This window comes from Artemia sp. Qi Xiang Cuo, chromosome 7 (assembly GCF_049724085.1).
Source record: "Artemia sp. Qi Xiang Cuo chromosome 7, ASM4972408v1, whole genome shotgun sequence".
NCBI lineage: Eukaryota > Metazoa > Arthropoda > Branchiopoda > Anostraca > Artemiidae > Artemia > Artemia sp. Qi Xiang Cuo.
This window is the reverse complement of record NC_142800.1, coordinates 59,473,971-59,490,763: the sequence shown is the minus strand read 5'-3', so window position 1 is coordinate 59,490,763 and position 16,793 is coordinate 59,473,971. Positions and strand designations below refer to the sequence as shown.

Genomic DNA, 16,793 nt, shown 5'->3' with positions numbered 1-16,793 from the left:
TAAGAGAAACATCTAGAAAACATCTTGCACACTTCGGGGCACGGTCAAGGAATTCAAAACTTGTGCTAAGATTTGAAAAGTATATTGATTCTCACATGAATTAAAAACGATTTGTATTTTGACAAAGATACAGAGCTTCTTTCGAATTTTTAATCAAATCTTTTTTGTTATTTTTTACGCACTTTTCTCGTCTTTTGAATTAATTTTTTCTCTTTTTGCCATTGATCAGTAATACTGCTATTTGAATAGAAGATACAAATCCCAAGCTTAAAAATTATACATCTATCTATACAGGGGACTTGGGTCCCTAGAGGTATGGGGACCCTGAAATCCTTCACCAACCTCGAAGATGGCAGACGCTTCTATATGAAGAGAGAGGCCTGGGGCTCCCTCCCACCCTGAACGATTAGGCCTACATGCAGCTAAGACAGCAGATCGTATAATTTAGCATCATGCAAAAACTTTGTCAAACTGTGAGGTTTTACTAAAAGCAAAAGTCAAAAATTTCTGCATCCAGATAAATTCTCTAAAATATAAAATGATTTGAATAAAATAAGTAAAAGGCACGAAAAACAACCTTAGGCACGAAAGTAATGTTTGCCTTTTATTTCAATTTTGTCTTGAGTACGTTCCCCATTTGAGCCACGTTTGAAGGTAGGTCTTTGGCAAAACATTGCTCAAATACTGAGGTCAAAAGGCTATTGATGTGCTGGTAATCGGGCGTTTCATCACAGCTTGGGATATTCAACAAAGCAGAAAAAAATTCATGCCATATAGGGTTGTGCCATCTAAAAAAGGAGTCAAGTCTAAATACGTACATAAAAGAAAGCAGAACATTTCCAAAAAAAAAAAAAATCACAAGGCGAATTTAACTTGGCAAAATCCCTCGTTCTTATGGCACTCTTCAAATTCCATTTGAATAGAGGCCTTCTAGCAAAGGTTTATGATAGTGTAGCCATGCCAAATGTTTTGTATTTAATGCCTTTTTACCAAATATTTAGCGAAGTTGATAGTCTTAAAATGGAGCTTGTATTTTTAGGTATGCTAAGTTTCTGTGGCGAGTCCCATGGACCCGTAACACGTACCTCATGAGAAAATATGACTTGTCTGATCCATGTGCTAAGCTATGTGAGCTTAACGCTCAAATATTAAGTAAGCAAACTGGCCATGAATGGCAAAATGTCATTTTTAATGTGTAGGACTAATGTTTGTAGTTGTTTTTGAGTGTTGATTTTCTTTTCATTGTTTTAATTGCACTCCATCATTTTCCTATTTCTACGATGGGTTATAAATACGTACATACATACAAGGAAGGGAAAAGAAGTAAACTTTAAAGAAATAAATAACTTTAATAAACTTAAAAATTAAATAAACTTAAATAAATAAATAAACTTAAAAAGTAAATGAATATAGACGAAGTTGCAGCGATTGCTTCAGGTTTCTCTCTATACAAAATGTTTTCAACCTTGCTGGATTTTAATTATTTTGGACGTGTTTATCTACACACGTTAAGATATTTTAAGTTATACGGATCTTAGTGGTTTTGCCAATCTTCCTCCCAAAAATCCCCTGCTTTCCACAAAATTGCCCCATTTTCGGCAAAAAAAAAACAGCATGTGGGAAAATAGGATAAAACGAGAATCGGTGGACAGGTTATTTTTTTTCATAGAAATGACGTTAAAGAAACATGGTTGTCAAAGTTTCTTATGGACTTTAATCAATTCCATGAAATTAAAAATTTAGATTTTTCCGAGATCGCCAAAAATTAACGGTAGCTCTTGAGCCATTTATAAGAAAAGCACTTTAAAAAACTTTCAAAGAGCCAAAACTGACATTTGAAGAGAAAAGGTAATTACCACCAATTATAACGCCATTAAATGTACAAATACTTTTTTTTTAATTCCAGTTAAATTGTAACGACCTATTACATAAGGGGCCCTTTGCTAGTACATTCTGTTGTATTGATTCAACTTTGTCAGAAAGCGATAAAAGCAATTCGGCTGTGATAATTAAAAGGGCGAAATATTCCATTTTGGTCAAAAATGAGTTATGCATGTGTCGTGGATAAACTCAAAACGAAGAATTGAATGGTACAGTCAGAATTGTCCTATCTTGTAACGTTACAAAGAGGGGAACTGGCATTTGTCTCTTTTTTGTCAAAGAAAAAGGAGACATACGCCAAAAAATGGATTAATTTTGCATTTGCTCAGAATAATTTTAACAGAAGATGATTATCTTATCTATACGAAAAAGGAGACATACGCCATAGAATGGAATAATTTTGAATTCGCTCGGAATTTCTGAATTTAATTTATACCACTGAAAGGATCATAGAAAATTGGTTTAGGATATGTTCCCTTAATCTCCATCAGCCGCATTCTTCAGAGGGACCACCACAGACGACAAACTTATTTCTGGTTTTTGGCTCTCCTGTAAAGTTACAAAAATGACGTATGTTGCCCTTTTAATTATCACATCCGAATTAATAAAATAGTGTATAGCGTTGAAATTTGACCATTTAGGTCACAAACAAAAAGAATAAACAACTTTAGCGATTCATGGAAGAGTTTTAATTAAGTAATTTACACAGTATTGGACTTCGGTGGGATCGTTTTTTTCTTTGTTAGGAAAAAGTAGAAAAAAGGAAGAAAAAAGCTTTTGGACTCACATTTGAAAGCAGGGAATGACGTTAAAGGGAATATTTTCTTTGCTAATTTTTGTGAAAACTTTCTGTCTCTAATAAACCACCCTACTTAGTCTTCTAATTTAAACAAATTTGACTTTGTTTTCACCGCATATATATTTGAAAGTGTCGCAGCTAGATAATTGATGACGTGAAAGGACCGGTTATCTTAGTTAAAAAAAAAAAAAAAACCTACTTTATGCAGAAAAGTAGCAGAAAACAACAAGAAAGTATGCAGAAAACAACAAGAAAATAAAAATACTTACAATATAATAGTGAAAAGAAATGAATAGAGTAAAAAAACAAGCTTCTTTATTTCACTTTAAAAGTCTTACCCCGTTCAATAACTCTATTTTACTTTCCATTTTACTTTAACGCTAAATTACAATAATTAAAATTCTGAAATGAAAAACAAGAAAATAAAAATAACATGAATTTGATAGTTATGCAAAGAAGTGATAAGGTAACAAACTCAATTGTCTGGGCAAGAACAACAACTAAACAAAAGGAAAGCCATTGACTCCATTTGAAAGCACGGTGTGGTACTGCATACTTTCGGAATATTAACAACGGCAAAAAACATTCGGCGACAAGTTTTCCGGCAAATTGTTTCATAAAAAAGATAGAAAAGCACAATTAGCAATTAGAACAGAATCCAGTACTTGAGAGATTAAAAGACAGAGAGATTATTCTAAAAAAAAAAATGCAAAAACAACAACAACAATACATTTAGGGCACCCACAATAAAGGGGGGGGGCTCCATTCCATTGATGCTGATTTTCTCCATAGTTTCGTAAATTTGCTAATTTTTGGCTGTTATGTTGAGCTTGGCCTTATTTTTAAATCCAGACTAGATCAGGCTAATATGAACACTTAAACTACTGATTTTCTTTTTCTATATGTTAACTCCACAACAAAATTTAAAAGGAAGTATTTACATCAGTTATAAGTAAGTGCTACTTTATTTTTAAAACTAACAAACGAATCATTAGCCGGTCTTAAAACAGCTGTATGTCTAGCTGTGTTATCCATATTAATTTATTCTTAGAAAAGGAAGGAAAAAACGCGTTAAAGTAAAATAAAGCGTCTAGAACTGCTGTGCATTTTAATGAATTATAAAAAAGAGAAAAAAACGAAAAGAATTATGAATTAAAGGAAGATCAAATCTTTGGTAATTCCATGCTTATTTTTATAGATAGATAGAATAATTGCTTACTTCGCCAAAAAGGATATTTGCGCTGTTACAGATAAGAGAGCTGCTACAGTCAGAGCCAAATAAGAGAAATATCAGGCACATTTACTCTTTTATTGGAAAGATAGGTAAGCAAGTAATAAACTACGATAACTTAATATACTTAAAAAAAGAAGAAGAAATCTAACCTTTTCAAGCAGCAAAACTTGAATTCTCCTCTCATTTCAGCTGGCTTCTGGAAGTTTCCACTGAGTAATGTAGCAATAGTACACGCAAAATTGTATGCATCCAACTAAGGACAACAAAAAAAACCAAATAAATTACAATATCGGGAAAAGTAGACAGAGCATGAACTATATATGGACTGAATTTGACACTTACGGATTTAAACATTACCAGCATCACAACTAGTATGAGCCTGATTATAAATGATGTTAGTTAGCCTATAATCACAATTGATACAAGAAATAATAGTTGTAATTATATTATTTAATTACTAGTGCGATTAGTATGGATTGTATGGATTCATAAGCGTGAACAAATTGTCATACAGATTCAAATGACTAAGATGAAATTTCAACTTAAGCGCTGGTGAGATAGACAATTTTCTGTGCGAGACAAAATAATCCTATATTTTTCGAAAAATATGGATAGGAATCCTTATAAGTTGGCTCACAGTAGTAGTAATTTGTAAACAAAAGAGGTCTAATTAATCTTTATCCAAATTCTTAATTTTTGGAGTTCAAAGAAATGTTATCAGTTTGCCCTTCTTGGCGTAGGGTCTCGATTTGCAAAACCGAATAACTTAGTTCTTTGTTCTTAGTGTTTGTGGCTAGGTAAAACGATAAAGCCAGTCATTTGATCAAACACCCTAGTTGTTTATCATCATGACGCAATGAGTGACATGAAATGAATAAAAAGCAAGATTTCTAGCGTCTCAATCCATTGCGTTAGTCCTCCTCCAGAATGTTGTTTAATGATGTGTATACTAATTGATTTAATTCCTTCCATTGTCCCAAAATGCTTGCCTTTCCGAAGTTTTTTGAGGCGCAAAAACGGGAAAAAGTAAGGGAGGGCAAGTTCAGGCTGTGTAGTGGCAGGTTTGTCTTAATTAAACGATATATCGATATTTTTACTTTCGATAATCGATATATCGATTTCGATATTTCTGATCAATTATTTGCTCAGATTAACTTTAGTGTTTGTCAAAATTCAATAAAAAAAATTGCAAATAAAGAGTATCTTGCACATTTTAATTTAAATTTTTAGTGCACATTATTTAAATTTTTAATAAAATACATATAAACTTCCATGAACATTACAAAAACCCTGATTTGGAATTACTCGGGCTCAGGATAAAGAAAAAAAAACTACTGGCTATTTTTGCCAAAAATTCAAATCAGTAACATGTCAATATTTTCCACTGAGAATTGGTTCAGCCTTGGTTCAGTGATTAGATAAAAAAAAATCATTTTTTTTTTCAACTGAAAAAAGGAGCAACATTAAAACTTAAAAGAGCCGAAATTTTTCCCGTACATAAGGGGGATAACCCCTCCTCAATACCTCGCTCTTCGTGCCAAAGTTTATCCACCCTCGTAGACGGGGTATTTTCTGTTCGTTTTAATGTTGCTCCTTACTTTTAGTTGAAAAAATATTTTTTTAATTTAAGTTCTGATCGTTTTTCAAATAATGCTGGAAGATCCCACTTTTCTCTCTATGGAAAATCTACCAAAAAAAAATTCTTGGAAAGATTCTCCCACGTAAGATTCCCCTTCCCCCAGACAATGGTATCCCTGAAGAAAATTCCACATAAAAAAATCTCTTGCGGTAATTCAGCCTGGAAAAGTGTTTTTAACTTGCTTTCGTTTGAAAAAAGACTTGTTTTTCTTTTAATTTTTAATGATTTTTCAAATTATGCCAGAAATCCTCCCTCCGTGGAAAATTTTTCCTGGAAATTCTCCCCACCCAATGTCTCAATGGAAGGTTTCTCCTAGGTAAAATTCACCCATGGAGAATTTGTACTGCGGAAAATTACCACCCCCACAAAAATATCCCCCAGACAACTTTAACTCCTTTGAAAATTTTACCTGGGCTATTTCCCCAGAATATCTTCAAATATAAAAATTCAATTGGTAAAGAGAAAGTAGGTCAAATAAAATTAATTTCGTATAATAATTCCCCCGTGTGTAGTTTCCCTTTGAAAGTTCATCCGCGGAAACTTCCCTCTCTACAAAAAATTCTCCCCTTGGAAAATTCCTCCGCAGAAAATTCCCCTCCCCCGCAGAAAACTACCCCCACAGAAAAATCACACGCCCCCAAAAATGTCTGTTTACTTCCCAATAAAAAATATTACTTGTAAACACTGGATACATTTCATAACTTAGAACCCTTTCCCCAGGGACTTGCAGGGCTGTGTCATCCCCAGAGACATGATTACTTGACCCTTCAACTATACTGATCAAAATGGCTATATCAATATGTTGATCGGATGACTTTGGGAAAAAGGAGCGTGGAAGGGAGTGTAAATCTAGTTGCCCTTCGTCTCTCCGATCGTTTTGGTCACAAAATGGGGAATTAGAACAGTAATTTCCGGTTGAGCAAGCCCTCTCCCTATCTTATATGACCATTGCGTTTGATGCGTTCACCCCCTGTAAAAAAATGAAAAAACAACAGAACTAATAAACACGCTAAATGTGAAAATTTCAAAATTTCACATTTTTCCACATGGAAGCTAGAAATCCTTGCAGTATGATTTTCTGATATGCCGAATCTGATGGTGCGATTTTTATTAAGATGATTTGACTTTTTAGAGGCGTTCCCACTCTGTCTAAAAGCAATTTCTGTATAGATTTTTGTATAAATTATCTGAGGTTCGTAAGTTTTGATGAGTACATGAAACTTGATGAATTTTATATATCTGGAGTCGGCATAAAAAGCCAATTCATTTGATTTATCTATTGTTATCAAGATTCCGTGTTTTAGAGTTTCGGTTGTTATTGGGCTGAGTTGCTTCTTACTAACAGTTTGTTACCACTAACTATTTGAATAACTGATCAGGCTGGAATCCACTTTCAGAAAGGACATTGGTGGCGGACATGGACATCAACTTTATGACAAGTTCATTCTTGTATTTGTTGAATTCGCATCACGAGTGTTTCACAGCTCTAACGGATCAGTTTTTCTGGAATTAAAGACTCTCTGATAAAAATCTGGAGGGCTATGATAGATGTAGCTGCTGGCGAGGCTTGCTTTGCATTGACTGTTGAAACTTCCCACAAACTGGCTTGATTCTGCAGTGGCTGAATCACGGCACTGCAGTTGTGACGGCACTTGCTTCTTTTGATACAGATTCCAGTAAGGCCAAATCCATGTCTCTTGCTGTTTTACTCTTAACTTGGAGATAATCGTCATAGTTAATACACAACTTCAGAAACGTGAATTAGAGTATGTGGCAATCGTGACCTGACCTGGATTGTGATCTGAGCAAGGCTTATAAGCTTAGAAGATATTTTATGTAGCCAAGACTTTTGGAGGTTATCAGCAACATTTGAGAGTCCGCACACACTAAACGTAGTTTAAGAACATGCCTTTGTCAACTTAGGGATACACCAGTGCATGCTGTATATCAGCATTTATGAGTCAGTGGATTGAATACATTATTCTTCTTCCCATTTGCGAAAAAAATTTCTATGTTGGATATTTTCTGCTAGACGTTCACGGGTAGATGCCAGAAAAAGCCAAAATAACATCGTTTTCGATATCGATTTTTAGGTTTCGATATACGATATCTAATACCGCCCAACACTATTTACCATACACTTGTTCATCACAAGTTTTAGAGCCTGGAACCACTGTGAACTCCAAATTTGAAGTAGAAGTCCGCAAAGGACAAACACAGGATTCAACTAAACCGGCCAGACAGCTAGAAGTTGAACCATACTAATGCGTTGGTAAAAATATCAAAATATCGATATATCGTTTAATTAAGATATCGCCCAACACTAATGGTAAAAAAGGATGACCTTGACCTTTGATTTGCTCATCATGACTTTCTTTGTTTGAGAAGATGTGCCATTAAAACACTTTAATACCTGAGAGGTCAGGGTCTTTGTAAGTATTGTCGATCATGGCTGTCAGGTTATAATGTTAAGAAAAAAAAAATCTCTTCTTGACCCGTTTTTTTTTTTTTTTTTTTTTTTTGCAATTTAGCTTTTGACAAGATTATTTATCATTTCTAATTGTTTCCATATTTGCAGTTGATAGTGAGGAACAGGAGAAAGGTAATGATTTTCTTATGAAGAAACATTGCACCATTTCTAACATTGCACCATTGCACCATTGCATCATTTCTAATGGTTTCCATATGTTGCAGTTGATAGTGAGGAAGAGGAGAAAGGTAATGATTTTCTTATGAAGAAACATTGCACCATTTCTAACATTGCACCATTGCACCATTGCATCATTTCTAATGGTTTCCATATTTGCAGTTGATAGTGAGGAAGAGGAGAAAGGTAATGATTTTCTTATGAAGAAACATTGCACCAAATCGCTAAAGATAATGTAATAGAAGGTTAAGGAGCATTAAGAAGGTTAAACCCGTCAAACGGGATGAAGTAAGTAAGGTTAGTAATTGCTTATGAACAAATAATAGGTTTCATTTTCAAGAAATAATCACAGGAAATAATTTCTTAGACCACGCTGCTTTTCCATTTATAATTAAAGAAAATCAAAATAGCGTACCTAAATAACAAATAAAACTTTCCTCTGTCTTAATTAAAAGTTCTACCTATAGTTTATATATTATCATTTTATTTCGTCATAGGGAGTGTACCTGGTAAGTCCATGGTAAGTTTTTCTGCATCTCCAAGCATTGGAAATCTTTTGTTTTAAGTACATGAGTAAAAGCCGTTGAGGGGGGATACAATGAAACATCAATGGCTCGACCAAAATCAATCAGCTTTAAGCAAGGCTTTCGTTTGAGACTGAAATTCCCGTCTGGCCTGTAAATAATTAAAACAAAATTCAAAAGATGTCGACACATAAAAACTAATCTATTAAAAGTCGTATAATCTGTTTTTTTTTTATATAAAAAAAACACACAATATAGAAAAGAAGACAAATATTTATAGACATTATACAACAAACTTTTTCCACAAAATAAGTTTCTTCAAAGAATAGTAAAGAGCTACATTAGACCAAAGATGAGCAGAAATAAAGTTAAATAATTTTTATAGCGTAAAACTACCATAAGTCACCATCAACAAATAAATGAAACCCAAAAAACAGAAATAACAATAAACAACCGATTCAAACTCAAAACGAGGAGACACTAAGAAAAGTAGAGCTGACGCTCTCCGTGCCTTCTAAAGACCAGAACATAATTTGCACTTACTGAAAACAATACTTTCTTTGAGCAGTACTTTATTTCTCATTTTATCACAAAAAAAGGAAAAAATTACCATCATAGTTATTCATAGCCAACATTATTGAAAAAACGAATGAATTTGGTATATTCTGATATTCATTCCTGAAAGTCTTAATAAACAAATTTAGATTTATGAAAGTTAAAAAAGAGAAAAAATTTAAAATTTATTTTGTTTAAAAATCAAAAACATAAAAAAAAAAATTAGTGTATTTTCCCTGAAATTTTCACCTTTATACCCTTGGCTTTAGTAGTAGTAGGAGCCATAATAGTTGCAATAGTACTAGTAGTAACAGTAGCAGCAGTTGTAGTATGCATATATTCCTTTTTGGTCAGTCGAACATCCCCCTCATCATGCCCTGGAAGTTTCAACTTAATAAGGTAAGCCGTACCTAAGATATTGCTGATGTGCCCTTTTGACAACTGTTATGCACATAGTGTGTTTTGACTTAGTTCAACTTCTTCTCAACATTTCCTGAAATTTTCACCTTAGTACCCTCAGCCTTTGTAGTAGTCGGAAAAGAAATAGCAGATGTAGGGCTAATAGCAGTAGTACTAGTGGTGGTGGTAATACCCGTAGTAGTAGTAGCGTGCACACATTGCATTTTGGTCATTGATCATTCCCCTCATCGTTCCCTGAAAGTTCCACTTAATACTCTAAGTCACTCCAGGGATACGCTCTTTTGGCAACCCACATGCACAAAGCGTGTTTTGATTTAGTTGAAAACTCTCTTCAACATTCCATGAAAGCTTTACCTGAATGCCCTTGGCCTTTTTGACACAAAAGGTCAAACTTGTTCAATTTCCCGATACCAAATAGCCTACTATATGTATACAATGGGCGAATTGTGTAACTTACAGCCCTTACACCAAGAGATGGGGGGGTATGATGTTGTCATCCCCAAATACATAGTTATTGAACCTTTTAACTATGCTGAACAAGATGGCTAAAACAAAATCTTGATCAGATGTCTTTGGGGGAAAAGATATGAGGGAGGGGCGCTGGTTTCCCTCCAATCGTTTTTTACTCTTAAAAGGGCGCTAGAACTTTTAATTTACAATCGAATGAGCTTCTTCCGAAGTTTCTACGACAACTCCTTCCATATGAAGACCTTGGTAAAAAAAAAAAAAAAAAAAAAAAAAAAAAAAAAATACATGGTGCCCACTTCGCTCTTTTTTTAGGCAGCGCTATTGATTTGTCTATGATTAATGATATGTTCATGATACCATCAAGACATTCTTGACAATAAAAAGAACATTACACTGTCTTCCGTTTTTATTAGACAGAGAACAGGAAAAAATAGCCTAGACTATGCAACATGAAAAAAGAAAGAAAAAGACTGGGTTCGGAAAAGATAATGCAAAAAATGGTCAAGTGAACAAATGCCATTTTACAATAATTTGGGGGGGGGGTTACGATCTAAAACCACGCATTTTCTTTTGTGGAAAAAATATTTTCTCCACATCTTTCTTTCTTTTGGTTGGTAGCTATGATAGGGTCATGGCTCAAAGGCTTCCCCTCAAAAGGCGCCTCATGTATTACTGGTTCCTCTATTTTGCCACTACATTTCCAAGTTTCATATAAGATAATCATGTTGATAAGAGGGGCTGAAATACAGAAAAAAACTACTGCCATTTAGCGTTACGTTTTATACCAAAAGTAAGAATAGTAAGAATAGTCTATGAAGCAGCATTAAAATTACAGTCAAATATCTTAAGACGATTTCACTGGTGATAGCGCTTTCAAATGCGCGCCTCAATCACTAACGTTTGAATATGTTTTAAAATGTTGCAAGATAAGCATATACACATCTTGTTATCATCTTTGCTACATCATACCCCTTACCTTTCGTCCGATTTTTAATAATATATCATTTTTCACCGATAAATATGATCTACTCATCTTAAACTCATTTATTACAGCTCTAGAAAGAGGGAAACTGAGTCTAAAACTGAGCTTGCTTGACTTTTGTAAAGTCACTTTTTTTAAAGGATTATAATTATATAGTCTTTATATAATATAATATAACGAACATAATTACCGTCTTTTATTTTTTGTAGGCTACTTATGAACTTTTCTGCTCCTACGAGAGCATCCTTTTCTTTTTTTTTGGTGTCGGTTTTGTGTTTTCGGCAAACTGTTAGTTTTTTAATTTTACAAATATAGGGAAATATCTTGAGTTAGTTAAGCCAATTTGTAGATACATCTTATATAATCTGCGAAGCAATAACTTATGTTCGTTTTAAGTTATGAATTAGCTGTTTGTTTCCACAGGCAATTTTAATTAATTATTACCAAGGTTTGTTCTAAGTTAATTTCTATGAAAAAAATTTTCCTTTCCTCTTTGTTTATTCAATGTTTATGCCTCTTGGAATTACACACACATAACACCTAGAGGCAGCAGAGGGAGTAAAAGGCTCCTCCTCAAGCTTACACGAGGCGCTTAAGTCGATTTAAATCTCAAGCCTATTACCTCCAACTCATTATACATTCATGCCTACAAATATAATAATACATTGAAGAGGCAGCCCATTATAAATAATATAGCTAGCCCTTCCTTCAATGCAAGTCAGGGAGTAATAAATCCCACTCAAGTCTACACAAAATACTTAAGCCGATTTAAAATCAGACAAAAAATCCTAAAATCTCCAGTCGAATGGAGGCTTTGTACCTGTCTCCACCCATAGTGGTCATTATATGATTTTACACTTGGAGATGCAGTTAAAACAAACAAACAAACCCAGTAGAAGTATCTATCAATCGAAATTCAGAGCAGACTGTTTCGTTACTGAGCTATAAGTTCCCCAAGGTCCTCAAGGTCAATCTGCAGCCTTTTTTTCAATAACTGTTCTGACTAGGCAAGCGCGTTAAGTGTCCTTCCCGATGCCACTACAATGCCTTACAGGCAGGGTTTCCTTCCCAGAGAAGGAGCTGAGTAAGTATTGTATAACATAGTAGACCTCAAATCATGTCACACCTCGAAAGCAGCTAAAGCCTTTTATACAAAGGCCGTCATCACCGAGGCTTTTGTTGTGACCAACACTCCATCCCCCCCCCCCCACCCTCATGTTTGTTGTACAAGAACTTCTTGATTTCTCGCTTTTTGTACATAATAATTTTTCTTCTGATTTTTACAATTATTTTCTTATCCTCCTTTTACTAGCAGGGAGGGGAGGGTATAAACCCCCTAGGGATACGACATATGACATGTCTGATAACTTTATTATTTTGGAGAAATGAGGTCCACCTTCCGGATTTATGGCCTCATACGCTGCGCTAGAATGACCTGGCAAATTTTTGGAGACTACCACTGCGATCACAGACTCATTTGTACCTATTCAAGACTTGCGTACGCTATCAAAACGATTTCCTGAAAATTGACAATGTTGCAAAACGCTCCCGATACTCTTGTGATATAATTTACGCCTCCCTTTCGAGGGATTTTCAGCATAGCTTGGGTCTCATCTACAGTTTTTAATTTAACGATTCTCGTAGGCTATAAACTTTTTCTTTTTTTTTAACAGCGTTTTATGACATTTAGACGACATTCTTATGATCTGAGGACAAAAGTGAGAGGCCCAGTGCAACCAGCAGCATTTTTTTTACTCATTTCAAGACTGTCTTGTGCTATTAAAACCTCATTTGAATTTTTGAAACGATTCAAAACGTAATACGACGCTTTGAGGACGTACTAAGGTTCCGATTTTGGCCTTTACACCCAGGATTTTTCTGCGTGATTGATATTATATGCTCGCCAGTTTTCACTTTTTCTTTATACATTAAACGATTCTTGTGCTTAAGCATTTAATGCTCGAATATTTATTGGGTCGCCTTTGACAGAAGGATTTGCAAAAAGAAACCCGAAACCCACTAAGCACAGATAAAAAGGTCATCCATACACCTTGTTGAGATTTAAAATCAAAGGAAACATATTTTGGGAAGAGGAGTAGGAGGGATGTTAAAAGACAAACTTTAAGTCCTAAAAGAACCAGGCTTTAAGAAAAAAAAAACTCAACAAGTAAGACATATTTGAAAAAAAAAATTTACATCATTACAGCATACAGCTGTTTCTAAAAATACACTGTGTGTAGATCAGTTAATTCTCTCACAATACGTCCATCTGACTTTAACATCTCTTTATATAGGCTTAGATACAAAAGTGGTACATGCTATGGATGTCTTGATAGTCCTAACTGGTAGCCTATAGTAAAAAAAAGAAAAAAACATACATGCATTGAATAAGAACATTATCAGGCTTGATATCACCATGAATGAACTTTAATGACTTCAGGACGTCCATTATTTCCAACATTTCTAGGGTGAAAAACATAACCATTCCCTCCGGCATTGTACTTCCAGTAGCAATTTTATACTTATTGATAAGATCCAATAAACTACCCAATTCATGATATTCATTGATAAGAACACAGCAGTTATGAAAAGAGAGGCAGAGATCCACAGACATTAGACGAGAAAACTGAAACGAGACGGGAATATAAATATGAAGAAAGGAGATAAAAATAAATAACCGAAAACAGTTTAATAGTTTTTTCGTTAACTGTAAGGGATTGTACGACACCCAAATGTCTGTCAGGTAAATGTTTCTTTTTCTTTTGATAAATTTCTTAAATATGATTATGATAGATAATATAAGATTTTATTTCAAAAGCCCGAGGGCCAAAGCAACAGACAAAAAACAAAAAAACACACACACACACAACAAGGTGAGCTTTTTCAGAGGCAACGCTGTAGCGTTGCCTGTAGTAAAGGCCATACGGCTCCAATGTTTTATTATTATTTATTATTTTTTTTCCCAGAGGCACTTCATATGGATGGGGTCATCGTAAAAGCTTCAAAGGGGGCTCATTCGATTGGAAATCGAGAGTTCTAGTGCCCTTTTTAATAGTTGAAAATGATGGGGGGGCAACAAGCCCCCCCCCCCCTCATGCCGATTATTCCACCAAACACATCCAATCAAAGTTGTGAGATACCCATTTTGTTCAGCATACTTGATATTCAGATAGAAGATGTATTTTTGAGGAGGATACTCCCCCACAACCATCAGGGCAAGGGTTTTAAGTTATGCCCTGGGGGCATATAAAGTTTTTATAGAAGGCGTTGTCGTAGAAACTTCAAAACATGCTCATTCGATTGGAAATTAAAGAGCTAGTGCCCTTTTTTAATAGTCGAAAGTGATTGGAGTGTAACTAGCCCCCTCCCCCCCTCGCCCATCATTTCCCCAAACACATCCAATCAAAATTTTCAGATAGCCATTTTGTTCAGCGTAGTTGATTTCCAGATAGAAAATATTTTGAGGAAGACACTCCCCCACAACCCTAAGGGCAAGGGTTTTAAGTTATGCCCTGGGGACGTATAAGGTTTTTATAAAAGGCGTTGTCATAGAAACTTCAAAACAGGCTCATTCGATTGGAAATTAAAGGGCTAGTGCCCTTTTTAATAGTCGAAAGTGATTGGCGGGCATCTAGCCCCCCCCCCATGACCATCATTCCCCCACACATCCAATCAAAATTTTGAGATAGCCATCTTGTTCAGCGTAGTTGATTTCCAGATACAAAATATATTTTTGAGGAGGATACTCCCCCACAACCCTCAGGGCAAGGGTTTTAAGTTATGCCCTGGGTGCATATAAGGTTTTTATAGAAGGCGTTGTCGTAGAAGCTTCAAAACAGGCTCATTCGATTGGAAATTAAGGAGCTACTGCCTTTTTTAATAGTCGAAAGTGATTGAAGTGTAACTAGCCCCCTCCCCCTCCCCAAGCTAATCATTTCCCCACACACATACAATCGAAATTTTCAGAGATCCATTTTGTTCAGCGTTGTGGATTCTCAGATAGAAAATGTATTTTTGAGGAGGATACTCCCCCACAACCCTCAGGGCAAGGGTTTTAAGTTATGCCCTGGGGGCATATAAGGTTTTTATAGAAAGCGTTGTCAGTAAAGGCCATTCGGCTCCAATGTTTTATTATTTATTATCTTTTTTTTCCCAGAGGCACTTCATATGGAAGTGGTCGTCGTAGAAGCTTCAAAGGGGGCTCATTCGATTAAAAATCGAGAGTTCTAGTGCCCTTTTTAATAGTCGAAAATGATTGGAGGGCAACTAACCCTCCCCCCCCCAACGCCCATCATTCTCCCAAACACATCCAATCAAAGTTTTGAGATAGCCATTTTGTTCAGCATAGTTGATTTTCAGATAGAAAATATATATTTGAGGAGGATACTCCCCCACAACCATCAGGGCAAGGGTTTTAAGTTATGCCCTGGGGGCATATAAGGTTATTATATAAGGAGTTGTCGTAGAAACTTCAAAACATGCTCGTTCGATTGGAAATTAAAGGGCTAGTGCCCTTTTTAATAGTCGAAAATGATTGGAGTGTAACTAGCCGCCTTCCCCCTCCCATGCCCATCATTCCCCCAAACACATTCAATCAAAATTTTCAGATAGCTATTTTGTTCAGCGTAGTTGATTTCCAGACAGAAAATATATTTTTGAGGAGGAGGACACTCCCCCAAAACCCTCAGGGCAAGGGTTTTAAGTTAAGCCCTGGGGGCATATAAGGTTTCTATAGAAGGCGTTGTTGTAGAAACTTCAAAAAAAGTTCATTCGATTGGAGGTTCAAAGAGATAGTGCCCTTTTTAATAGTCGAAAGTGATTGGAGGGCAACTAGCCCCCCCCACGCCCATCATTCCCCTAAACACATCCAATCAAAATTTTGAGATGGCCATTTTGTTCATCGTAGTTGATTTTCAAATCGACAATATATTTTTTAGGAGGACACTCCCCCACAACCCTCAAGGCGAGGGTTTTAAGTTATGCCCTCGGGACATGTAAGGTTTTTATTGAAGGCGTTGACTTAGAAACTTCAAAAAATGCTCATTCGATTGGAAATTCAAAGGGATTGTGCCCTTTTTAATAGTCAAAACTGATTGGAGGGCTACTAGCCCCCCCCCCGACGCCCATCATTCCCCCAAACACATCCAATCAAAATTTTGATATCGCCATTTTTGTTCAGCGTAGTTGATTTCCGGATCGAAAATATTTTTTTGAGGAGGACAATCCCCCACAACCATCACGGCAAGGGTTTTAAGTTATGCCCTGGGGCATATAAGGTTTTTATAGAAGGCGTTGCCCTAGAAACTTCAAAACAGGCTCATTCGATTGGAAATTAAAGGGCTAGGGCCCTTTTTAATAGTCGAAAGTGATTGGAGGGCAACTAGCCCTCCCCCACGCCCATCATTTCCCCAAACACATCCAATCAAAATTTTGAGATAGCCTTTTTGTTCAGTGTAGTTGATTTCCACATAGAAAATAAGTTTTTGAGGATGACACTCCCCCACAACCCTCAGGGCAAGAGTTTTAAGTTATGCCCTGGGGGCATTTAAGGGTTTTATAGAAGGCGTTGTCGTAGAAACTTCAAAAAAGGCTCATTCAATTGTAAATTCAAAGGGCTAGTGCTCTTTTTAATAGTCGAAAGTGA

The 16,793-nt window shown here is 35.6% G+C and overlaps 1 protein-coding gene across 2 annotated transcripts in view; it reads right to left on the bottom strand.

Annotated features, from left to right (window-relative positions):
• Nucleotides 1-462: 462 nt before the first annotated feature.
• The window catches only part of LOC148950508 (uncharacterized), an 88,136-nt gene continuing 71,805 nt past the window's right edge, over nucleotides 463-16,793 (bottom strand). For both annotated transcript variants that reach the window (XM_089092441.1, XM_089092440.1), the window contains exons 14-17: nucleotides 13,528-13,775; nucleotides 8,707-8,875; nucleotides 4,064-4,167; nucleotides 463-788 (exon numbers count right to left, since the gene is read on the bottom strand). In XM_089092441.1, coding sequence (XP_088948567.1) covers nucleotides 605-788; nucleotides 4,064-4,167; nucleotides 8,707-8,875; nucleotides 13,528-13,775 — 705 coding nt within the window. In that variant the 3' untranslated portion in view covers nucleotides 463-604. The remainder of the gene's footprint in view (nucleotides 789-4,063; nucleotides 4,168-8,706; nucleotides 8,876-13,527; nucleotides 13,776-16,793) is intronic.